The 18,483-nt window shown below is 39.8% G+C and overlaps 2 protein-coding genes across 4 annotated transcripts in view; one reads left to right on the top strand and one right to left on the bottom strand.

Annotated features, from left to right (window-relative positions):
• Nucleotides 1-18,483, bottom strand: part of LOC126378032 (mitogen-activated protein kinase kinase kinase kinase 5) — a 189,934-nt gene that overhangs the window by 11,391 nt on the left and 160,060 nt on the right. The window lies entirely within an intron of this gene.
• Nucleotides 1-18,483, top strand: part of LOC126378077 (protein enabled) — a 77,936-nt gene that overhangs the window by 35,340 nt on the left and 24,113 nt on the right. For 2 of the 3 annotated variants that reach the window (XM_050026217.1, XM_050026219.1), the window contains exon 2: nt 11,308-11,887. The exons of the other annotated variant lie outside the window; for it this stretch is intronic. In XM_050026217.1, coding sequence (XP_049882174.1) covers nt 11,397-11,887 — 491 coding nt within the window. In that variant the 5' untranslated portion in view covers nt 11,308-11,396. The remainder of the gene's footprint in view (nt 1-11,307; nt 11,888-18,483) is intronic. 3 annotated transcript variants of the gene reach the window in all.

The raw sequence follows: 18,483 nt of genomic DNA, 5'->3' as shown, positions 1-18,483 counted from the left end.
TTTGATCAAAGCTAATAAGGCTTGTTTACAAATAATATCAATTTGATTCTGAGAATGGCGTGTTTCCCATATCAGGCTCTTATTCAAAAGTTATTGGAATTGCGGTGACGCGTTCGATACCTATCTCTTTATATATACTGCCTGATGGATGATTCATTTATATCAACTACTGTGCAGATTTATCTGTAAAGTAGATATAATCTTATCTACTTTCATTTGTTTTTAAAGAAAGAAATATAACTTGATCATTCATGTTAATGTTGATAATGGTTTCCGCAAGGAGGTGTGTCAGGCCCCATTTTATATTTGTTTTATGAAGTACACTATATATCTGTTATTGATAAATTATTCATAGCCTGTAGTATAATCAATTATTTTATTGCGTAGCCGCTTACCTAAGTAAGTTATAATAAGCAGTACCGTCTGTTTGTCTTGTGTTAGTTGAATTGCCTTTATACCATGTTTTGTGTACAATAATCTGTTAAATAAATATACTGGTATATTAAACCCATTACATACTACCTATGGTACCATTTAAAAGGCACCAATGAGTATAATCTTTATGATATGTGAACAATAGTCGAATTAAGTATAGGTAGTCGTGTTTTCATCCATTAAATTGATAAGTTTTAAACTATATTAATAGCGATTCATCGATTTTTAAATGATGTTTGAAGGCCTTTAGATGTTTCTAAAGGCTTTTCATATAGATAAATATCCAACAGGACATGTTGAAATATTTCATAATTAATGTTATGCGGTAAGTCTTTGGATGTATTTATTTTTATATCGACCAAAGATTTGCGTCTTAGAAATAATTTAAAAACAAAATCACTAACCAAATTATCTTCTTCTTCTATCGTGTGGGTTGTGAGGTGAATTATCAACCTCATCAACCCTGGTGTGAGGGTTACTATTGAGCCGCCAAAGGCCCCAAACCAAACTATGAAATCTATAATAAAAAACAGTTACGTTATCCGACTTAGGTCGCAGATTTAGTATAGTAGACACACAACATAAGTTTACGACTATATATCCAATTGGAGTAGTCAGAGGTACGGTCACGAGCATTAATATGTATACACTTTGATACCATGTCACATAAACTTTTTTGACAAATTAAACCGTAAGTCTCATTAAATGTCAAATGTGATAGTGCGACAGGGTTCTAAAGTGGGCAAGATGAACTAAGTACCCGCATCTCACCGAGCTTTCTAGTAGACCAACATGATAAGTGGTGGGTGAGCATAGCCATTGTAGGTTGAGTAGAACCTAAGAAAAATATATCTAACGTTACATCGAAAGGATCATTAATTTGTAACGTCATAGAATATACGTATGAAGTGCGCAATATTTAATTACCAGCTCATTAAAAAAGTGAATTTAATGAATAAGGACAGTATTTATTTATTTATTTATTTTATTAGGTTTGCCAACAGACAAAAAACACTTTTACATGTAACTTAACCTATTTACAAATACTGGACTAGTGCTCGTCCAATTATAGGCAAACTAAAACATGATGAATCATAACCGGAAGTCGACGCCTAACGCCAAGTTTCCGTTTTTTTATTAATCTTTAATGGTAAATCATTAGCTTACCGAGAATTGTCGCATTAAATGTGCAATCATTTTAGCAAGCAATTAGGTTTACAATGGCCCCAATTCCTGCAGACAACTCCTAATTTTACTTTAAGTTATACCTGTCATTTTCTTATCCGCCGTAAAGGAAAGGGATGCTCTTAATTTTAGGAAGAATTAGTAAATAAATGAATAACCCGGGTAAATCAAAAAGGTACTCGTATCTCGCTGATATACAAACCGTTTGACGTGTGCTGTCAACTTAATTCTGTCGGGTTATTCACTAACAATCATCGAGTCATTGAGTCATTTACTAACACATGAGTCAATGGTTACTTGGAATAAAGATTTATTTTATTTTATTTATTTATTAGCCAATCGACCTCCGTGGTCCAGTGGTTGAGCGTTGGGCTCACGATCCGGAGGTCCCGGGTTCGAATCCCGGTGGGGACATATCACAAAAATCACTTTGTGATCCCTAGTTTGGTTAGGACATTACAGGCTGATCACCTGATTGTCCAAAAAATAAGATGATCCGTGCTTCGGAAGGCACGTTAAGCCGTTGGTCCCGGTTACTACTTAATGATGTAAGTAAGTAGTCGTTACATGAGCCATGTCAGGGGCCTTTGGCGGCTCAATAATAACTCTGACACCAGGGTTGATGAGGTTGGTAATGTACCTCTCAATCCACACGATAGAAGAAGATTAGCCAATGTAATTTTTTTATAGGGTTGTTTTAGATTTGTGCTTAAAATTGACGCGTGTTCCATAAATTTTATGCTTGTCGATTACTCGTCCCTTTCCTTTTCGGCGGAATTAGCACCATTAGTCACGAGCATTAATATGTATACACTTTGGTACCATGTGACATTAACTTTTTTGACAAATTGAACTGTAAGTCTCACTAAATGTCAAATATGTTAGTGCGACAAAGTCCTGAAGTGGGTACATTATATTGCTCAAGACTGTAGAAGGTTTAACAAATGCAATAACAGTATTTTTTTTCTGTTATCACAACGGGAACATGAAGGCGGAAATGTCACAAGTTTGTCGATAACAGTTAGTGCTCGCTCCATTTGCGATTAGTAAGTACTGAGTGCGATGAGACAGCTCTGGCCAGCGAATGGATGAATGCCATCCAGGATAAAGCGTATTTTATAAATCAAGTTAAGAAACCGGGTGCTTTCAAGGCCAGAGTGAACAGGCACCTTCTGCGCGAGCTCGCTCCATCTTAGGCCTCGTCAATGCCTTTGGGCAAGAGCAAACCCATCAAATAAAAAAAAGGCGTTTTGTATGAAGTGTCCGGGGTGTGACTAGAGATATAAAGTCCTTTAAGATATGATGAAACTTACCGGATAACCGGATTTAAAATATGCCCGGGAAGACAAGCAGCTGAACGTGTTCTTTTTTCTCAGCGTATTATCCGTATTCTCTCATTGGTTGTCAAGTCAAGGGTCAGTTAATTGTCCAGCAATGGGCCACAGATTGCCCTCTTCCTGCCACAGGGCAAGCATCCGGGATATAATTGTCCACCACGCTTTATAGACCTGGTTACACTGCTTTTGTTGTCGTTTTAAGGTTTACACTAGAGCATAGAGTAGTGAATAATACTACGTATAGAACGGTAACTCTCCGCTCGCCACCAGCGCCTGAACTAGGTTTACCTCACCCCCCTCGGTCTTACTTTAGTCTTCAATCGCTTTATAGAACTGGTTACACTGCTTTTGTTGTCGTTTTGAGGTTTAAACTAGAGCATAGAGTAATGAATAATACTAAGTATAGAACGGCAAGTCTCCGCTCCCCACCAGCGGCTGAGCTAGGTTTACCCCCCTTTCTCCCTGAGTTAATATCAAGTGGAATTTTCCGTCGCAAAAGTATGGAACGGAAAAAAATTAAAAAAAGCACTAAAATTTTCTAACAGGAAATTCCACCTGATATCAACTCCGAATCATGGTCTGAATCATCCCTCAAAGTTTTCGTTACGACGTCACCAACACCCTGTATACATAGAAATAAGTGTTGCTATAAAAAGAAATCTAGAATAGACAGAGCTAGAAAGCTACACTTGTCGTGTCTTACCGTGTTTGTAAGGAACACGTTGCAAGTAGAAGATTTCTACACGCATGTTTTAGAAATACCTTGTGCATATTAGGTATTTGTGTCGCAATTAAATTATGGTGTAATGAACAGATATTGTGGTGTCGATTCGGGCACCCACCTACTTGATACAAACACACTTGTATTATAAATGCGAAAGGAACTCTGTCTGTCTGTCTGTTAACTTTTCACGTATAAATCGCTTAACTGATTTTGATGAAATTTGCTATGGATGAGGAGCTCGGTGGCGCAGCGGTAAACGCGCTCGGTCTGCGATTGTTGACGTTAAGCAACTTTCGCAAAGGCCGGTCACAGGATGGGTGACCAAAAAAAAAAAGTTTTCATCTAGAGCTCCTCCGTGCTTCGGAAGGCACGTTAAGCCGTTGGTCCCGGCTGCATTAGCAGTCGTTAATAACCACCAATCCGCACTGGGCCCGCGTGGTGGTTTAAAGCCCGATCTCCCTATCCATCCATAGGGAAGGCCCGTGCCCCAGCAGTGGGGACATTAATTCAAAAAAAATTCAAAATCTTTATTTTCAGACTATTGTCCATAGATGTTAGTAACATAGTACTTAATCCTAATGTTAGTAGACTAATATATATTTGTGAAATCAAATTATGTAAATTAGAGTCGTCTAGCGGGAGGAGGTATGGGTTAATGGGCTGGCGACGATGTTTGCTATGGAGATAGTTTGAGACCTAGGGATAAAGATAGGATAGTGTTATCCCGGAAATTCACAAACAGGGGATGGAAAAAGCTTGGCACTCGCGATAACTGAATAAAGTCGCAAGCGGAAAACTAGCAGCTCTATCTCTTTCTTAATCTTATTATAAGTGAAGGACGACACTAATGGCGGTATTAATAAACTGATCTCAGCTTCGAGACTGCTCTCAAGATCATGTCAATGTGACAGGGACTTGAGCATGGTTTTGAGGGCAGTCTCAGTGTAAGATTAGTTTATTAATACCACCCTAAACTTGTTAAAGAGATGTCTAACTAAAATTTGCATCAACATCAAGGTAGACACGTGACGTGACTACTATACCTAACATAACCTCACGACTATATCCCAATTGGGCTAGTTAGAGGTACATTTCTCGCAAGATGAACCAAGTACCCACACCTCACCGAATTTTCTGTTAGACCAACGTGATAGATGGTAAGCCGGCGCCGTCTATAATAGTCGAGCGAACGGTTAGTGAAAACTGCACTTAAAATAAATTAATAACTGGTGGGTTAAAATGGCCACATCGAAGCAATTCATCTAAGAAAGCAATATTGCTATTGGATTGTTTGCATTGCGCACTTTTATATGCGCAAATGTCAAATTGCAATATTGCTTTCTTAGGGTGCTACCAGACCAATCGATCAACGTCGATCGAAGTTGATCGACTGGTCTGGTAACTTTAATTGATCGACAGATACTGTTCGATTAAGCAATCGATCGATTGCCGGGCGATGACAATAATCGATCCATCGGTCTGGTAGAAACTATCGATCGACGTCGACTATTCCATTCTACCATCGATCGATACCGTCGATCGATGGTCGATCGATTGGTCTGGTAGAAACTATCGATCGACGTCGAATATTCTATTCTACCATCGATCGATGCTGTCGATCGATGATCGATCGATTGGTCTGGTAGCACCCTTAGATGAATTGCTTCGATGTGGCCATTTTAACCCCCCTGGTGCAAGTCCGGTACCGGGATTCGAACCGGCGCTTCCCGATTGAGAAGCCTACTTATAATGCTTTGACAAATCAAAAGTATTAGTACGCGTTCGGTTTTAATTCGGCCATTTAGCGATCCACTTGGTTGCAAATTAATGGTGTAACCAATTAATCTACGCTACAAATCTTGGTCAATTAGGGCCATAGTTGTTGTGAAGATCATTGTACACTGCCGAGCAATGAAACGTAATAACAAGATGTAAAAATTGATGCTGATTTTACTTTTCTTCTGGAACGAAGCATTATCCCGTTTTTCACAGGCTCCTCTTACCTAACCTGAAGATTTGACAGGTCCGGTTTTTTACAGAAGCGACTGCGTGTCTGACCTTCCAACCTGCGATGGGAAAACCAACCCAATATAAACCCAACCCAACCCAATATAATATAATAGTTTTTATTTATTTATTATAATTTAATTTATATCTGCCAGTTTAAATGTTGATTAAAATAAATTATTTACCCAATATATGTTAGGTCACATACCGCCGAAAACGCATTTCCCGGGAATGTGGGTTTCCTCACGATGTTTTCCTCCACTTCTGAGCACGTGATAATCGTTTATGATTCGAACATGAATTCGAAAACAAATCGAAAAAAGGGTTTGAGCAAATGAGATAATGCTGATGATGAGATGACGAAGAGAATTGTGATTTTATTCATTTCATACTCACTAAAGACTATGTTATGTAATCGTTGCATCGCTTGCTCTATAAAGAGTTATAATTGTGTGAGAATTAACTAGAGCAAATACAAAAACTTGTCATTTCTCACATTCTATAGTCAATTGAACTTAATCTTACCATCCGGGTATGCATGACAACCTCGTCGCGGCGCGAATTATATTGAGCGCTTCGACCAATAAATGATACGAATGCTATCTACGTAGATGGACGTCAAACGGCTATTGGTCGAAGGCCTCGCGCCGCGCGCGGCGCGGTTACCGTGCAGAGCCTACATGTTTATGTTTCTTATATATCTTGCTGGGTTTTTTTGTCACTTCATACAAATTCTCATTCTTATTATCCGCGTGCGCTTCTCTTCCTTAGCAGCTTATGGCTATTCAGACCCAGACCCAGAGGGGGAGAGGTAGGCGCCCGATAAGTGGTGCGGGGCGGAGAGTTACCGTTCTGGTCGGTCATTGGTCAACCTTCACGAAAGAAGACACAGGTTGGCCGCTGCAAGGATAATCTCTGCAGGTGGAGATACCTGGTTGATGGTTGCGAAGATTGTGAGTGTGAAGTATCACCACAAACTATGGCTCACCTTTTGTGCTGTCCTAAGTGCCCTAACACCTGCACTATTAAAGACCTTCACGAAGCCACTGACAATACCGTAAGCGTGGCCAATTATTGGTCAGCAAAAATTTTGTATCGATCGCCATCGACTCGCAAAGAAGAAGACGAAAGAAGAAGTTTTGGTTGTCCCAAATTGTGATTAGAATTGGGTCGTGTACTAGGTTCAAGATCATCATCATCACTAATTTAAGAGCTACGCTCTTGTCGCTGTAGCATTCTCCACGCTACTTTTTAGGGAAAAATAGGGCAGTGGTTTCCCTCTTACCTTCCGCCCCGTAGTACTCTGTCTGACGCGACTGTGATGGCGCCCAGAGTAGTTTATTTCAAAGCCGTACTAGGACTCTTGTTCTCCGCCTCTGAATAGTACTGACAGTTAGGTCCAAGATAAATTATGAAAATCCGATTAGTACTAAATAAAGACAGATCTAAATTAACGAAAAACATTTTCTCTCTTCTATTTATCCTATTTATGAATTTTAATCAAGAAAAATGTAATAATAAGTGCGACATTTTATCACTTTGACGTCACAGTGTGCTTTTTCATACAAATTTTATAGTAATTTTGTGTTTTAACAAAGTAACTGATTTGACTAGTTGGAAACTAGCCTATTGGAAGGAATTATACAAATATTTTTCTTCATATTCTCTCCAAAACAAATCTTCCGTCTCTTCGCCAGTTTTTCTCTAGGTTTCAACTTTATTACTTTGTAACATAACTCATAATAAAATATAACAAAACCTATCGATCAACGTCCCTAAAGTTTACAACTTTACGTAACTCGCTAAGTTGCTGTGTTTTCTTTGTTCTTTATTACGTAAGGGGTAGGGTTCAGATTACTTTCTGAAGGTTTGAGGTTAGGTTTGTTATAGAAATCTGATATGGTTGAATGATATCGCTATCAGATGTCAAGATAACGGATGATGCGTTTGTAGTTGGCTAAAGGTGCTGATAAACTTGAGCATTCACTTGTAATGAGCATTTGTGCGAATGTTACAGTACGAGAATAATACGAGAACATTTTAACAGCCTCCGTGGTCCAGTGGTTGAGCGTTGTGCTCACGATCCGGAGGTCCCGGGTTCAAATCCCGGTGGGGACATATCACAAAAATCACTGATCCCTAGTTTGGTAAGGACATTACAGGCTGATCACCTGATTGTCCGAAAGTAAGATGATCCGTGCTTCGGAAGGCACGTTAAGCCGTTGGTCCCGGTTACTACTTACTGATGTAAGTAAGTAATCGTTACATGAGCCATGTCAGGGGCCTTTGGTGGCTCAATAGTAACACTGACACCAGGGTTGATGGGGTTGGCACTCCATCTCACAACCCACACGATAGAAGAAGATTTTAGCGAGCATTCTATCGAGCGTTCTTGCTCATGAAAACATTCATAGCAATGTTTGGCTCTATGCTTGGCTCGGCTCGTTGTTCAGTTCGACAAAAACAAAAACGGTGAATGCTCGATGTTCTGTTACAAGCAACGAAAAGTAACGAAAACTTTTAGGGATGATTTAGACCATGATTCTGAGATGAAATCAAGGGGAATTTTTCTGTCGCAAAAGTATGAAACAGAAAATAATTTAAAAAAAAAACATAAAATTTTTCATGAATTTTCTGACAGAAAATTCCACTTGATATCAACTCAGAATCATGGTCTGAACCATCCCGCTCAGGATTCGTTACGGTGTCACTAACAAGCATACCTACTTGTGTGGTTACTGTACGTACTTGTACGGGGTGTAAATGACATCGTAACGAATACTGAGAGGGATGATTCAGCTGATTATTCTGAGTTAATATCAAGAGGAATATTCCATTGCAAAGGTATAAAACTGAAAATATTTAAAAAAAAACGCCATGAATTTTGCAACGGAAGATTCAATTTGATATTAACTCGGAATCATGGTCTGAATCATCCCCTTTAGTATTCGTTACGATGTCACTAACACCCTGTATATATGGTACGTGAAAGATATATGTGTGTATGTATAACAGTTCCTCTCACGTTCTATCGGTTAGTTGTCCCCATTCATTCCGTTTAATGTAAGTTAGTGAAGCTTTAGTTCAGAGTTCGGCTGAAGTTAGTATCGAATGCGGTCGCTTTAACTTTATATTTAATGGATTTGGGAATTGAACACACTTTGCTCTATTTGCATCACAGATTCTTCTTCTTCTGTCGTATGGGTTGTGAGATGGATTACCAACCCCTTTAACCCTGGTGTCAGGGTTACTATTGAGCCGCCAAAGGCCCCTGACATGGCTCTTGTAACGACTACTAACTTACATCAGTAAGTAGTAACCGGGACCAACGGCTTAATGTGCCTTCCGAAGCTCGGATCATCTTACTTTCGGACAATCAGGTGATCAGCCGGTAATGTCCTAACCAAACTAGGGATTACAAAGTGATTTTTGTGATGTGTCACCGGATTTCGAACCCGGGGCCTCCGGATCGTGAGCCCAACGCTCAAACCACTGGACCACGAAGGCGCATAGAAACAAGGGAGATATGCAGCACTAAATTACACTAGTTCGCATGTCGCCTGTTACCTCAAGTCGGCGTGTGAAGCGGCCGCACCAAGACATTTCTGGCTGGACCGCTACATCGATTTACCCTATGGAATATCCTCTAGAAAATAGCATTCACAGTTTGTATCTGGCCCCCCAAAAAATCTCCAAAACAATACCCTAAAAAATGGTCTTTTGATCCCACCAGTGATTCTCATGGCAGCCAACGCGTTAATAGAGCAGAGTCACCACACCTACCTGCTTTTGACAATTGTCCCGTTTCACAAGACAACACATGAATGGTCGTGAATAATGAAAAACTAAACAAAACTCGTCCATTTCGCTCTCCAGTTAGGTCATTTAGAACAATGAGCTACCTTTCTCTACCCACGGCCGATACGGCCATAGCTCCTGGCCACTGATGTCTATACAATAAGATGGATGCGCTTCCAGCTAATTAGTTAATGACATGAGCTAAACGTACAATAAGTCACGCCAAAAAAAGCGGGATTGGCTAGGAACACGGTTTCGTTGCCGGGACCCGTTTCCCGAGAAACCGAAAAAAAAAACTAAATGAAACTAGCTAGATACCATGGTATAAGAAAACCAGGTATGCTCCAAACTGACAGCTAACATTTCAAGGTTAGCCCAGCTTTTTATACATGTGACAAGTAATAGTAATTAAATACATTATTCAGTAATTCACTTACATACATACATACATAAACTCACGCCCGTAATCCCTAATGGGGTGGGCAGAGCCACAAGTAATCAAATACAACTTGCAGCCACTGTTGATAAGATGTCGTAAGCTGGATATGATGAACCTTATGGTGAGAAGGGATCAGCCTATCGCCCATAACATTAGTCCATCATGTTAGATGACACAATCCCTCTGTCGGTTTTTACGACATGCCCGGGAAGACAAGCAGCTGAACGTTTTCTATGTTTTTTATTTGCTCCCAGAACAGCATAGAAGCAATTCATTTAATTTCAATAATAAAATTTACGTCCTTGTAATAGTAATTCACTTAATTTCAATAATAAAATTTACGTCCTTGTAATAGTAATTCACTTAATTTCAATAATAAAATTTACGTCCTTGGAATGTTGGAGATAGCAATTTAATGGTAACACAGTGGTAACACGTCACCAAAGGGCTAGCTAGCAATGGCGGCTTGTCATAGGATTGACCATACCTGGTGTTCTTATACCGTGCTGGGTACAACTGACACGTAAATAAGCGAAAGTTCTTCGCAACTATTGTTATTCTATTTAAGTATTTATTTTTAAATATTAAAAATAATATTTAAGTATTTATGTCAAAACATTGTTACACAATTTAAAAATTAAATCCAATTATTTATTACAATATTTCTAAACAAAATAATATTAATATAATGAACAATTCAAGACCTTACGCGTCTATTATTATTTATTACGCGTGTTTATTTTTCTTGTAACTTATTTTTTAAGTAAATTGTTGCCGGGACCAACATTTTAAAGCATGGAATACGCTTTCAGATTATTAGGCAATACAGTCCGTAATGTCTTACTCAAACTACATCATATGTTAAAAGAGTTGCACATTAGCTAACTGCCTATTTACTTAATTCATACGGGGTAATACTCATTATTCTAGTTCCAAAAACTTTAGCTACAGCTCAAAATGGCGGGGATGAAGCAGGCACAAAATATTATCCGTCAACCACTCTAGTGCATTGCATAGTAGTCAGTGGTAGCTCCTATCTTTCTGAGGACAGAAAGATAAGTGAACCGTGTTAAGAGTTTATTCGTCCGACGAACACCGTCGCGAGCGCATGCGCGGTAGCGTGCGCGCGGGATCATATTTTGTTCGTTTTTTAAATTTATTTACGTATCGCGTTCTTTTTTAGTGAATCGGATTTTGAATTTGGATTATTTTATCCTGTGGATTTTAGGATAAAATTTAGTTAGTTACGTATTTGACTCTTTTTTTCTTGAACTTAAATAATTTAGGACTAGTTTTCTTCGAGTGTTACATACACAACGTGGTGTTTTTAAAGTGAGCTCTGTACCGAGTACCCATAAACAAAACCACAAAAAATCTTTCAGTGTTAAGCGAAACAAAACTGTGATAAACACATTCCAACAAAGTGATAACCCCAAAGTATAAAGTGAAATGACCAAAGTGTAAACTTATCATGCGTCGTCAACGTCTAACAGTCGATCCAGACCTGGGTGACTTAGAAGAGATGCTCGCGCACGTCCAAACACAGCTCGAAAACGAAATCGACTTGGACAAAGAAAAGATGCCTTCATTAACGAGCGTAATGGAGTCACCAAAGATGGTTAAAAGAACTTCCTCTTTTAGTAAATACGACACTCTGGAACTCCGTAGACCCGCTCCTCGGCCGCCATTGCATCGCATCAACAGCGACATTAACTCTGGAAGTCATTCTTTGAATGGCGATTATGGATATCAGAACGGGAATTCAAAGTTGCGAAGTGCTCAGGACGAAATGGGGTCACAGACGTCCTTCCAGTCCTTCAGGTCCGAACCGGCTAGACATTCAGTCCTCAGTCTGCCGGACAAAAGGGTTGCTGGTTCTCTCAATGGCAGAGGAAGGACCGCCACACTGCCTAGAGGCTACGGGTCCTCGAAGGAGAAGAACTGGGAGGAGTATTGGGCGCAGTAAGTTTTTTTACGTTTTTTTTTGTACTTACTGTTAGATAGAAAAGAATCGATTGGCTTAATCTCGACTATCACAACATTATGCTAATGAACGTCACAACACTGGCTTCTGTACTTTGACAGACCTAATTCTTAATGTAATGATAAATGGGGTTTCCATAAGTGCATATTTCTATGTGTCTGCTGGAACCAGCTAGTGGCCTAAAGGTCTATGTAACCAGGCCAAAAAATTCCAAAAAAAAAAGATCTAATTCGTACCGCGCAGTGAAGCTATTGTAAAATATTTAGTTATCTACGTACACTAATTGTACTAAACTAGTCGTTCTATCTAAAATCACACCTCTATTTCTCGGTGGGGTAGGTAGTTACCACAAATTTCCATAGAATTATATTATTCCGAATTTTGTTTCTTTTTGTGACGTATTTTTTTCGATGTGTCCTTTTCAGAGACATAATTTATGCTCATGTACATGTTTAGTTATTTCTTGCGCTAAATAATATAAAATTGCAGTGTTACCAACATTATCAAATTGTATTTTTTCATCTCTACGAAGATAAGAAAAGATAAGATTTCCTAAGATAAGATTTGTGTTACCAAAAAATAAATGTCACGTGCATTTAAATTACAAGTATGTGTAACATACACAGGTGCTAATTCCTGTAAACACCATCAAATTTTATTTTAAGTTATATCTGTCATTTTCTTATCCGCCGAAAAGGAAAGGGACGGGGGAAGCACATATCTAAAACAACCGTCTAAAAATTTTACATTGGCCAATAACCCGACAGAATAATGTTGACAGCACACGTCAAATGGTTTGCATACCAGCGAGATACCTTTTTGATTCGCTCGGGTTATTCATTAATTTACTCATTCTTCCTAAAATTAAGAACTGTCAATCATCCGTCCCTTTCCTTTTCGGCGGATAAGAAAATTACAGGTATAACTTAAAGTAAAATTAGGAGGTGTCTGCAAGAATCGGGGCCATTGTGCTAATCTGTCGCACTAACATATTTGACGTTTAGTGAGACTTACAGTTCAATGTGTCAAAAAAAGTTAATGTGACATGGTACCAAAGTGTATACATATTAATGCTCGTGGCCGTACGGGCATCAATCTGATAACACATCACGTAACACTCCTTTCCTTCTGCATTTCGTAAACCAAGTTTTAGATTGCAGTTTTTTTACTCCATCTTTCGTTCAATGTTTACACCACCCACGTAATGGCCCGCATCCCTATCACTAATTTCGCCAACGTGTGTGGTGGTAACCATGGCAACCGTCAATAAGCGGTGTAGACATTTGGGTGGTATTAATAAACTTATCTCAGCTTCGAGACAGCCCTCAAGATCATGTCATTGTGACAGTTCTCATAATAAAAACAGAGACTTGAGCATGATCTTGAGGGCAGTCTCAGCTGAGATTAGTTTATTAATACCACCCTTAACACTTTCAAGGACAGAACGTCTAATGACGTTCCGATTCTAAGGTGTCCTACTATCTATTTTGAACCATCAATGACCCATGGTCTCCGCCCGTGAAAGGGTTAAACCCGAATTCGTTTGAAACGGCGAATTATGCTTCTAAATAAAAAAGTTATGAAAATAATCATCTGAAAAGTCTGATATTCTCAATATGGGCAAAAATGGGCATTTTACGTAACATAAGCTCACGACTATATCCCAATTGGAGTAGTCAGAGGTACATCCATCGCAAGATGAACTAAGTACCCACGCGTCACCGAGCCTCCCGTTAGACCAACGTGACAGGTAGTGACTAGTGAGCCGTATCGCCGTGAATATTCAATATTCTTTGAGGAGCTCGGTGTCGCAGCGGTAAGCGCGTTCGGTCTACGATTGTTGAAGTTAAGCAACTTCGTAAAGGCCGGTCATTGGATGGGTGACAACAAAAAAAAAATAAGTTTTCATCTCGAGCTCCTCCGTGCTTCGGAAGGCACGTTAAGCCGTTGGTCCCGACTGCATTATCACTCGTTAATAACCACCAATCCGCACTGGGCCCGCGTGGTGGTTTAAGGCCCGATCTCCCTATCCATTCATAGGGAAGGCCCGTCCCCCAGCAGTGGAGACGTTAATGGGCTGGTGATGATGATGACAATATTCTTTATTTGCAAACTATGATGGTGTACAAGTTTGTAAGTTACATATGAGTTTCACATCATAGAACCTTTCGGGCACAACAAAATAGAAGTTTAAAAGAGAGAAAGAAGCTTTTCAAATAGTAACATCAGTATCATTAAGGTATTCACTAGTGCTGTAGTAACATTTATTAATTAGAAGTTCTTTTATTTTTTAATAAAGATCGTCGGTTACTCACCTCATAAAAACCTAGGTAATGAAAGAAATATGACGTCACTTGAATGAAAAATGCGTTTCGTAGAAAGGGGCGCATTAATTATAGTTATGACTGTACCTTATCGATCGTTAGATAATTAGTAATTTAATTACTCAGTACTTAGCACTTGCAGCTTGACATGATGACCTGCGTTATATTACTTATTATACTTACTACATAACATACACATACATACATACATAAACTCACGCCCGTAATCCCTAATGGGGTGGGCAGAGCCACAAGTAATCAAAGACAACTTGCAGCCACTGTTGATACGAAGTCCAAAGATGGATATGATGAACCTTATGGTGATAAGGGATCAGCCTATCGCCCATAACATTAGTCCATCATGTTAGAGGACGCAATCCCTCTGTCGGTTTTTACGACATGCCCGGGAAGAGAAGCAGCTGAACGTGTTCTATGTTTTTTATCCCCAGATAACCCAGAACAGCATAGAAGCATAACATACATACTACATAACATAGCATCACAAAAAGAAAATTTAAATCGAAAATATTTCTGAGTCGGACGGGACTTGAACCCACAGCTCTTGTCAAGCCAGGACGAGCGTGTTAACCATTACACCACCGGGTCCTCCTCCTGTCAATGTGAAATTATTTCGATCTATGTATTGTCATTAAGCCGATGCCATTTTTTTTTTTTTTTTCGATTTAAATTTTCTCTTTGTGAGTTTCCCTAAGCACGGGTACGTGCTATAAAGACAAAAAAATATTGATTTTAGACCTGTGGGGTTAAAATGGCCACATCGAAGCAATTCATCTAAGAAAGCAATGTTGCAATGTGACATTTGCGCATATAAAAGTAAGTGCGCGATGCAAACAAATAGCAATATTGCTTTCTTAGATGAATTGCTTCGATGTGGCCATTTCAAACCCCCCCCCCCCCCCCCGGGTCTAAATTAAACCAGGCCACTTGAAAGCAAGTTGCACAAAAATGATGAAATTATCTCTAAATCTTAAAACACAATTTATTGAAGTTTGCCATAAGGTCCACCCACAGAGAAAGATGCGGGCCACATGTAGGCAGAAGATAAACAATACGAAAAAAAAATGGCGAAACTAAATATTGAAAGAGAATTTCAACATGGCTCCGTGGGTTGGGATTGGGTCGTGTTATTGTCGAAGGTTTTGGTAAGCTGTGTCATTGAGCCATTGATGCATGCCACAGACAGCTGACAGATATAACTCACGCTAATAATCGCTATCGTGGTGGGTAATAATAGTACTTAAAAGCATTCAAAAATAATTCAGTGCTCAAATCTGTAACTACTTCAATATGAACTGCTGTCGTTGTAAGACAAATTACACAAATTACAAATTTAGTTCTGTGCAATCACTACATAGTATAAAACAACTTTTTCTGTCCCTATATCCCTATGTACGCTTAAATCTTTAGAACTACGCAACGGACTTTGATGCGTTTTTTTTAATAGATAGAGTGATTCAAGGGGAAGGTTTATATGTATAATAACATCCATTAAATAGTGAAGAAATACTGTTGTTTTTGAGGTTTTTAATGTGATGTCGTAAATAATTTCATTTTTTCCTCAGCATTGCACCCGAGCAAAGCCGGGGCGGGTCGCTAGTAAAGTATATTTGGTTTGATTTGATTTGACAAATAAATGCGCGTAAATATGCCTGTCATACCGTCGCTGCCATGCCGTATGATGGCGTGTGGGGCCTTTGGCGGCTCAGTGATATAACCCTGACACCAGAGTTGATGGGGTTAGTAATCCACCTCACAATCCACACGATCTTCTTCTAACGTCTGGATTGTGAGGTGGATTATCAACCTCATCAACCCTGGCGTCAGGGTTACTATTGAGCCGCCAAAGGCCCCTGACATGGCTCATGTAATGACTACGTACTTACATCAGCAACTAGTAACCTGGACCGAAACTTTCACTCCGAACTATTCTTCTTGTTCATGGGACGTAATTTCGACAGAATCGATTGGGTTTTGACCTTTTTTTGTCGTAATTTCGTCCGATTATAGCGTTCAGAGAAGAACTATTGGTGATTTATTTTTTGTAACTGGTTCCGTTGTACTGCAGCCTAAGCGCGACGCCACGCGACGCGACTTAAAATAAGGTCCATGGTACACGCGACTACCGGAACATCCGCGATTTTTTCAAAATGTCGCAACCCAAAGGAAATATCTTATTATTGTATATTCTTCTCTCGTGTGAGGTGGAGTACCAACCTCATGAACCCTGGTGTCAGGGTTACTATTGAGCCGCCAAAGGCCCCTGACATGACTCATGTAACGACTACGTACTTAGGTACATCAGTAAGTAGTAACCGGGACCAACGGCTTAACGTGCCTTCCGCCTTCCGAAGCACGGATCAACTTACTTTCGGACAATCAGGTGATCAGCCTGTAGTGTCCTAATCAAGCTAGGGATCACAAAGTAATTTTTGTGGTATTTCTCTACCGGGTTTCGAAACTGGGACCTCCGGATCGTGGGCCCAACGCTCAAACACTGGACCACGGAGGCCGTTGTATTGTATATAAATAATTATTACTTATTCTATGCCTAAATACACGTCAAAAAAACCCCCGAAAACTTCCGTAGCGCATCTGTGCGTGAGACCTTAGATCTTTCCTTTAAGGATATTATGCAAGCGCTCGTACCTTGTCGGATTTGCAGTTTCCTTCTGAGGAAGGATAAAAACTATTAACTGATGTGAGGCAGCTAAATTACTCAATTGTATAACATTTCATTATTTTTTTTTAATAAGAACTTCTAAGGCCCTGTGCCGAGGTTTTTCTTGCAGCTTCTTTTCCCCGGCTATACAGGTTGTGTACAACCCAGACGATAAGAAGAAGCGTATGCTGTATATCCATATAATTTACCCAAATAATTTAATAAAACCCCTATTTTTTTTTCCTGTTACGTGTGTTTATTAAATAAATACATTTCGGGACTTGCAACACTATTGTGGTTGAAAGTTGCCACCCTTTCAACATTTTAATTTCCAAAGTGTCTATCGAAGCATGGTAACCTATTTATCTAATTAATAAATACCCAGACAGACTAATGTAATTGGCATGGTTTCCCTTGAGTATGTTCGGATACACGCACATGGTTTTAAAAGAACGGTCGACGGCATGGGTCACGTAGTAATAATACGACTTATAGTACAATACCAAAAAAAAAAACCAAAGCTGATAAAGTGCTGGAAAGAGTTGGAGAAAAGAGAACCATAATGAAGACTATAGAGAACCGGAAAGGAAATATGATTGGCCACCTGATACAACACGATTCATTTATAACAAACATCATAGAAGGAAAATTTGAAGGGAAGAGAGGAAGGGGTAGACCTAGGAGAACATTTATTAAAAAAATAAAAGAGAAGGTGCAGGTCGTGTCGTATGAGGAGGTGAAGGATTTGGCGGTAAGAAGAGAGGAATGGCGATTACTCCACCGGCAAGAGCGCAGCTCTTAAATAGAGAGAGAGAATAAAATCCAATACCATACGATAAGGAATAATACCACGTATAGAACGGCAACTCTCCGCTCCCCACCAGCGGGTGAGCTAGGTTTAAAACATTTATCCAAAAACTGTCAAGCAGACAATTGGGATGTAGTCGTGAGCTTAATATGGGCATCTGTCTGAAATAAAATTATTTTTTTTTTAATTTTTTTTTTTTATGAACCTCTTAGGCCAGGTTTCCACTGACGCGGAGATGGGCGGAGAAGAGCGGAGATGTGCGGATTTGACCAATCACAGCGTTCGAGAGAGCGAAAAACGAAGACGCTCTGTCAGTCTCTCCCTCACTGTGATTGGTCGATTCCTGCACATCTCCGCTCATCTCCACACAGCTCCGCGTCAATGGAAACGCTGCCTTACTCATGGCTCACATAGTTTCCCTAGAGAGTCTGTGCGCAGTCGCGTACACGCATGAACATTACCAGTATTAAAGGCGGACGTCGCGATTGACGGCAAGGTCGTCCAGTGAATTATACGCTCCCTTTAATGCTCATCGTCGGGATAACGTAACTTCGCACCTGTAAGCCGTATTGGAGTGAGTTGAGTCACACAGACAGTCACCTTAGTTCTTAGCGGTTTAGGGCCATTTAGTTCGGCGTCCGAAGGAAGTAATATACGATCCCGGCGACCCGATTACTCTAGCCGACTATAGAGGCGGCCAATCAGCTCGCGACACCAAACACTTCAGGACCCCGATACCGACCCCGCCGGCGTGGTCGACAA

Source organism: Pectinophora gossypiella, chromosome 25 (genome assembly GCF_024362695.1).
Source record: "Pectinophora gossypiella chromosome 25, ilPecGoss1.1, whole genome shotgun sequence".
Lineage (NCBI taxonomy): Eukaryota > Metazoa > Arthropoda > Insecta > Lepidoptera > Gelechiidae > Pectinophora > Pectinophora gossypiella.
Note: the sequence above shows the minus strand (reverse complement) of the source record. Positions and strands in the feature narration are given on the sequence as shown.